Below are 7,932 nucleotides of genomic sequence, written 5' to 3' on the forward strand. Positions count from 1 at the left end.
TATAACCTACCTTGTTGGAACCAATTCCCAGTTTTTGGAACCTGAAACTTACCCTATTTGCCGTGGAACCTACTTTGTATTCTCGAGAACCTGTTTTTCTTTTGTTCCTTTTTTTGATTTCATTTTTTACAGCAAAATAATATGAGCCATAAAAAGGTTCAAAACGAGGGCGAGCGAGCAAATGCGAGTCAGGAATGAACAAGGGTTGCAAGGCTCGAACGAGCTGCAAGCGAGCGAGGAGGATGAGTTAAGAGCAAGAGAGAGAGAGTCGTGAAGTGTTAAAGTGAGGTTGGAGAGACTAGAGAAAAAGAGCGAGATAGAGGAAAAGATGTCATGGGAAAGATTAGAGTTTTTTAGGCTTTATGAAACCAGTTCCAAATTTGGTACGATCAGTCCTATTCTCGAGTAGTTCTCCACTTGGTACCGGAATCCGAACCTATTCCCACCGGTTCCAAAAATTTAGAACCTGAAACCTGACCGATTTTCAGGGCGGTCCGGTCCGATTCCCAGGTAGAATCAGTCCGATTGCATAGCTCTACATAGCACACCATTTTTGTCCTTATATGAGCCTACCAATTTTGGCTAGTAAGGCCTACTGCATAGGGTAAATAAAGAACACCGATCTATCTAGACAAAATAATATTTCGTTTTATTTTTAATTCCAATCAAAATTACCCTTTATAACATTAATGTTCAATTTCATCAGGCTCCAATTTCTCCTTACATTAATGTTTTCCTTACATATTTATTCCATTTTGTTATGCTTGTGTACAACAACACTAGCGTTTAATCAAGGGGAACTTTCCATCCGCCGCTCCTCTCTACCGCTCTGTGTAGCTCCTCTCTACCGCTTTGTGTAGCTATGGCTTCCTATACCTTAAACCCTAACCCAAACCCTACCAAAAGCCCCAACCTTCCACCATGATTTAGCCCGATTTCCTGCTTTCTCTACTCACTTCATTAAGTTTCCCAGTGTTCACTTTGCATCTGTGTTTCAACTCGTAGTTCTCTTCTACAGCTTCTTCCCTATCCCACAACCATTGAAGCATCTGCGTGTCTTCGGCGCTTGGGTTCTCCGCTTTGTCCCCCACCTTTGACACCTGCCCACAAATCGTTTCCCATTCTCTCAACTTTGTCTCGCACCCATGTTGCCCTCCACAAATTTCTTGGCTCCTTCTGCGATTTTTTGGCTTTCTGGACCTGTTGACCTCTACTACCGGTGAATGCATCCAGGCTTTGTGTCCCATTTTCAATAGGGTTTCGAGCTACTAAACAACGTTGATGATGGATGAGGAAGAAGGTGCTGCTGAGCGTTTGGCACATCTCTGCAATAAACTGGGTAAGTTAATGTACGAAAATGATATGAATATTCTAGATGAGGAACTTTCAAAGGAAAAAATCATGGAATGTCGGGTCTCTCTTATCGGGCAACTTTTCCAAAACCCTAGCGTAAATTTCCAAGCACTCCAAACAGCTATGAAGAAGGCTTGGAGGAATGAGTATGTGGAGGTCAAACCCCTCGAAAATGGCAAGTTCAGTTTTGCATTTCGTAATGAAGGAGAAAAGAATCGAGTGCTGGAAGGAGGTCCTTGGTCTTTTTCTAATCATTTACTGCTCTTGAAACCCTGGGAACCGGATACTCCTCTCCATTGTTATGAGTTCAAGACCTGTGCCTTTTGGGTTAGAATTTTTTGACTCCCTCTTGAATGGAATTCTGAAGGTATGGTAAAGAAAATTGCTAGCTCGATAGGGAAGGTACTAGAAGTGAAAATAGATGCTCGAGGCCCTGCAGCTCAAAGAATTGGGAAAGCAAGAGTCGAAATGGACATGGATACTGAACTGAGAGTTGGACAATTGATGCGACACCAAAACAGGAAGGTCTGGCTTGATTTTAAATGCGAAAGGCTGCCTTTCTTTTGTTACTCGTGTGGGAAGATTGGACACTGTGCTAATTACTGCAAAGACATTCCCTACGATGAAGAAAAATTTACGATAGAGTTGGGAAGTTGTTTTGGAAGCTGGCTGAAAGCTGAAACTACAGGGCACAGTCCCTTTTGGAAAGTTTTCTACAACAAGGAATCTATGGTAGAAGAAATTGAAGAGAATATCCCTAAAACTCCTGAGCACCAAAGGCAAAATGCGGTTATGGAAGATGTTCAGCCCATCTCTCCCACTATTAACTCCAATATACAACAGGGAGATCACATGAGGACAGATCCCTACTACACGCAGGAGATAACACTGTATAATTATGGTAAAAGAGCACTTTTGATTACAGGCCCTACTCATGGAAAATGCTTGAATTCTCAGCCTGCCCAAACAAGTTCAAAAGGCAACAGAAAGAAGAGCTGTAAGAAACCAAAAACTCCATCAACCAAAAAACAAAAGAGGTTCAGTCCTTACAATTCACTACCTAAAACCCCAACTTGGCTGGATGAAACTCAACTTCTTGAAACACATGTTCGTATGACTGAAGAAGTCGCTGCATGGGCTTTGGTGGCTAGCCCTAATAAGCCACCAAGTGAACCATGAATATACTATGCTGGAACTGTCAAGGGTTGGGCACACCCTTGACAGTCCGAGAATTAAGAGCTTTAGTGGCTCGTTTTAGGCCCATTGTGGTTTTTCTTATGGAAACGAAAAATCAGGCTGAAGTTATTCAGAGAATAAAGAGAAGACTCCACTTTTAAAGTTGTTTTGTAGTTAATCTTGTGGGCACGGCGGGAGGCTTGGCTGTTCTGTGGGATGAAAGAATTTCACTGGATATAAACTCAATGTCTGAGGAATTTGTGAATTTGAGGTGTAAAGAGGTGGTTAGTGGAAAGGAAATGAGAGTTACATTTGTTCATGCTTCTTATTTGTACCAAAAAAGGCTACAACTTTGGGAGGAATTGCGAAATATAAGTTCCAGGAATGTACTGCCTTGGGTGTGTTTGGGTGACTTTAACGAGGTGCGGTTTTACTGGAAAAAGTTGGAAAGCGCTTGGCTGAAAACTATAGAATGAATGCTTTTCGGGATTGTCTAGAGGCCTGTTCATTGATAGACATTGACAGTAAAGGGTGTGCGTTCACTTGTGCTAATAATAGAAAAGGGGACGAGTATGTTAAAGAACGACTTGATAGGGTGGTATGTACGATTGAATGGAGGTTGATGTTCCCTGAAGCGGAAGCTTATGCTCTCCCAGCAATAGGATCAGATCACAGTCCTATACTTCTATCTCTTTGGGCTAACCCTGTTAAACGAAAAAAGGACTTCAAGTTTGAAGCCTTCTGGCTTGAGAGTGATGAATGTAGAAAGGTGGTGAAAGAAACTTGGAGCTCTCCCACTCACTTTGAAAAGGATTTAGTCGGGAAGTTGTAGGCGGTAACTTTTGCTCTTTCCAAATGGAGTAAGAAGAAATTCGCGAATGGACATAAGGAAATCAACTTGCTGAAACAGGAACTGCAGTGGCTGACAAACAATACCATGGGGTCCTTTGACAAAGTCAGAATCAAAAACCTGTAAGAAGATATTGATTATTTATGGAGGCAGGAAGAGATGTATTGGGGGCTGCGATCGAGAATTAATTGGTTGAAATGGGGAGATTGAAACACAAATTTTTTTCATGCAACTACCATTCAGAGGCGACAGAGGAATAGGATCTCTATGCTTCAGAATTTAGAGAATACATGGCTATTTGAGCAGTGCCAGTTGAAAGAACATACTATACTCTTTTTTCGAGATCTATATCAATCTATCGGCCCTCGAAATTTCTCCCCAGTTCTGGATCAGGTATCTCTGGTGGTAACAGAAGAGATGAATCACCTCTTGTTGGCTGAGGCAACCTTGGAAGAAGTCACGAATGGAACTTTCCAGCTTGGCGCAGCAAAAGCACAGGGGCCTGATGGCCTTAATGGTTTGTTTTATCAGTAGAATTGGGAAGAGATTAAATGGGATATTCTAAAGGAGGTGAGGAATTTCTTCAACACTGGATCCCTGCCACCAGATTTAAATAAAACACACATCTCCCTTATCCCGAAAGTCCCGAACCCAGAGAGACTAGATCAATACCGCCCAATTAGTTTATGTAATTTTGGCTACAAGATTATCTCAAAAGTGCTGGCCAATAGACTCAAACCACTTCTACCAGAACTTGTTGCAATGGAACAAAGTGCTTTCGTCGGCGGGAGGCAAATTCAAGATAACATCTTTATTGTCCAGGAGGTGTTGCATCAAATTAGAATTCGAAAGAGAAGAAAGAAATTTCAAGCGGTTCTCAAGTTAGATATGAAGAAAGCCTATGATCAAGTGGAATGGGATTTCTTGGAGGCATGCCTAATCAAGATTGGCTTTGATGAGAAATGGGTAGGATGGATTATGAAATGTGTCACAACAGTTTCATTCAGCGTTAAGTTTAATGGAGAACCTCTCCATTACTTCAAACCTTCTCGAGGGATTAGGCAAGGGGATTCCCTATCTCCCTACCTTTTCATTCTGGTGGCAAATGTACTGTCCTCATTAATGAAGACAGCTGTGGACAATGGAAGTATCACATGGATTCAACTGAACAGGTGGTGTCCTACCCTTTCTCATTTACTCTTTGCGGATGACTCAATATTTTTCTTGAATGGTACAATTATAGAGTGTCAGAATTTGGCACCTACCCTGAATCAATATTGCCTAGCATCTGGACAAGCTATAAACTTAAACAAATCGGGGATTTTCTTTGGTAGTGATTGCCCCCAAACTCTGAAAGACAATATGGCAAGGGAATTGAGAGTACCTATTATTGACAAAACTGGCAAATATCTTGGAATTCCTTCGGATTGGGGAGTATCGAAAAAACAAATGTTTGCTTGGATTTTAGGACGAGTCAATTCCAAACTAGAAGGGTGGAAGGAAAAACTAATGTCAAAAGCTGGTAAATAAGTTTTGCTTAAAGCGGTGGTTCAAGCATTACCGCAATATGCCATGTCTGTTTTTAAGATCCCGATTTCTATTTGTAAGGCTATTGAACAGAAAATTGCTTCATTCTGGTGGAAAACCAATGAGACCAAAGCCGGAATTCACTGGAAGAGATGGGATGTTCTGAAAACAAGAAAGGATAAGGGTGGCCTGGGATTTAGAGATCTGCTCTCCTTTAATAAAGCAATGTTAGGAAAGCAAGCTTGGCGTCTGAGTAACAGTCCAAACTCTCTCTGGAGCATTCTATTTAAGGGCCTTTATTTTCCTCATAGAGATTTCTGGCATGCGGAAAAGGGACAACGCCCCTCATGGGGTTGGCAAAGTCTGATCCTAGGAAGAGACTCCATCTCACCCCAAGTGCTGTGGGCAGTAGGGGATGGTTCACAGATAAGAATCAGGGAGGACAAATGGCTGAAGAGGGGAATCATAGGAGGTCCTGCTAATAGAAATGAACCACGGTATGTCTCTGAACTCATTATTAGTGAGGAAGGCATATGGGATGAAACAGTTTTAACTGAACATTTTGAGGATCAATTAGTGAGAGAAATCCTTTCTATCCCGATTAAACCCCAAACAGAGAAAGACCGGCTCGTATGGACTAGAACTCAAGCAGGCAAGTACACAGTTAAAAGTGGATACAACTATGTTCGAGAGAAAGCCAATAAACAGAATGAAAATCAAGCCTCAACTTCTTTTCAACCTCCTCCCACCCTTTGGACAGATATATGGAAATTACGCTCTCCACCCAAGGTTAGAATTTTCATGTGGAATTTATGCCAGAATGCTCTCCCAACTAAAGAGAATTTATTTCGAAGAAAAGTTATACCTGATCCCACATGCTCTTTATGCAATCGAGGAGTGGAAACTGTGGAGCACTTGTTTTTATTGTGTCCTTGGACGAAGGAAATTTGGTCGAACCCTATGCTGAATGTTCATATATCAAGTCAGGGTCTTACTCGAATTGAAGATTGGTTTGGGAGTTTGAAAGGAAAGTCAAGCAACTCACCTAATCTAGAGCTGGTTGCTGCAACACTATGGAATATATGGAAGGCGCGCAACCAAGCCATCTTCAAGAACAGAAAACCCAACACAATCAGCCTCATCGACGCTGTTCTAGCTGGGTTGAAGAGTTTTAACAGATGGAACCCCAAATCAAGCAGATCCGGGAACAAAGCCGACGAATTTTCAGAGACTTGGAATCCACCGCTGTATGGAACTTATAAGATAAACATAGATGGGGCGTACGAACCTGGAGCTTCGGACGGTTCGATCGCCTGCGTTTGCCGTGATTCCGTCGGAAGGTTGCTGGACGGAGCAGCTCGTATAGTGGCGATGTCGTCCCCGCTGATGGCTGAGTCTCTTGCTTTGTTAGAAGCCCTAACTCACTTCTTTTCCAAATGACGTGAAGTCCTTATACTTGAGTCTGACAGCTTGGACTTAGTCAATGCCTTAGAGAGTCCAGATCCACTTAGTTGGGAAGTCCACGCGCTTATTTTGAAATGCAAAGACCTGCTACAATCCTTCTCTAGTATTTGGGTCTTTCATTGTCATAGAGAGGCCAATTTTGTAGCGGACTGGGTTGCTAAAGCCCACAAAAACAACTACCTACCTTTAAATTGGGTCTTCTTCCTTCCCCAAGCACTTTGGGAGCTCTTATATACTGATGCCCTTTTATCGGGTCCTTCTTAGTGAATGATATATTTATCTTTCCAACCAAAAAAAAAATCAAGGGGAACTTTCCCATATGGACGAAACTCTAATGGCACTTCCATATGATCAGCAGCCACGCACCTGGAAGTTGCAAGGCCGACCACAAATTATATGGAGAGGCCAAGATACTATAAGCTTTCATGTCTTTAATTAGAAGAATGGAAATTAGTAATTTGTACAATTCAAAATTCCATGGTTTTCTCAAGTTCTCAACTTTTGTCCCACCTAATTTGCAAGCCGAATTTAACCTAATTCGCGATAATCCATGGTCCGAACACATCATATAGGGAGTCTTTGTCACCTTGCACTGTGGATGGCGACTTTGTAACTAAATATTAATGGCCTGATAATCCAAGCTTTGTTCTTTCTCATCAATGGCTCATAGCTCTTTACAAGGATTCCACTGTGATATTCGCGGTCCCCAATTTTTATGTTATCTGTTCGATCGTGGAAAATCAATGAAGCAGTAAAGGTTGCGAATGGCGTGGAGAAAAAAAAATTATAATTAATCCAAAGACCAATATGATCTTAATCTACATTGCCAACCAAATAGTGAGCGTGTAATTTGGTCTATTGTCGATAGGAGAATTCAATTTTTTTTTTGTTTCCACTGTCCTTTGATTTCATGATATACTTCGTGGGGAAATTTTTTTTTTTTTGGATCGAAAAGCTACATTCCGTGTCATTAAGTACGGCCAAGCTCATGATAAAGGGGCATCATAACAAATTAGCTCCCAAAGAGGGGGAGGGGGATTAGATCGGAGTTTAAGGATTGATCGTGAAGTGCATCCAAGAATGAACGAGTTTGTGTTTGAAGCTAATAAATCTTGTGATGAGATTTGTGAACTCCTTTGTGAGATTAAGAGATGAGAATTAAACACTGCGTGAGTTTTTGGATGTAATCGAAAGCTAGGAAACACCGAGCGTGTTTGAGTAACTCAAATATAATTGTAATCTCATTTGTGTCGCTTAATCTATAGTTGAAAGATGTGTTTCTCTTCCTGTGGGTTAGGTCGCACCGATTGAACTGGTAAATCCAATATCCGATTTACCTTCTTATTATGATTATTACGTTCAGGCAATTGCTTTGCAACATGCTCGATAGTCAATCCATACGATTTCCGTCGCATGTTCTGAGCAAACCATTGAAACGTGTGAATGACACGGCTCGCCCCAACACGTTCACCTATGAATTGTAGTAATCGCCGTTGTGCTTGTCTTGTTTCTGTTGTAGTACGAACTGTGACTTGGGCATCGTTGGTGCCATGGAAAATGAA

The 7,932-nt window shown here is 41.6% G+C and overlaps 1 protein-coding gene across 2 annotated transcripts; it reads right to left on the minus strand.

Moving 5' to 3' along the window:
* Nucleotides 1-816: 816 nt before the first annotated feature.
* LOC115689321 (uncharacterized) lies at nt 817-6,468 on the minus strand. Of its 2 annotated transcripts, XM_056315725.1 has the most exons (4): nt 6,195-6,468; nt 5,952-6,012; nt 5,772-5,864; nt 817-1,325 (listed from the first exon to the last, which is right to left on the minus strand). In XM_056315725.1, exons 2-4 carry the CDS (start codon nt 6,010-6,012, stop codon nt 1,027-1,029), a joined length of 453 nt encoding a protein of 150 aa, XP_056171700.1. In that variant the 5' UTR covers nt 6,195-6,468; the 3' UTR covers nt 817-1,026. The 2 variants fall into 2 exon arrangements, with proteins under 2 accessions (XP_056171700.1, XP_056171699.1); XM_056315724.1 differs by lacking the exon at nt 6,195-6,468 and having other exon boundaries at nt 5,952-6,169.
* Between the last annotated feature and the right edge of the window lie 1,464 nt (nt 6,469-7,932).

The sequence above is a fragment of the Syzygium oleosum genome, unplaced genomic scaffold (genome assembly GCF_021117445.2).
Source record: "Syzygium oleosum isolate NSW1041296 unplaced genomic scaffold, Sole_v2.1 Sole_v2.11, whole genome shotgun sequence".
In the NCBI taxonomy this organism is placed as follows: Eukaryota; Viridiplantae; Streptophyta; class Magnoliopsida; order Myrtales; family Myrtaceae; genus Syzygium; species Syzygium oleosum.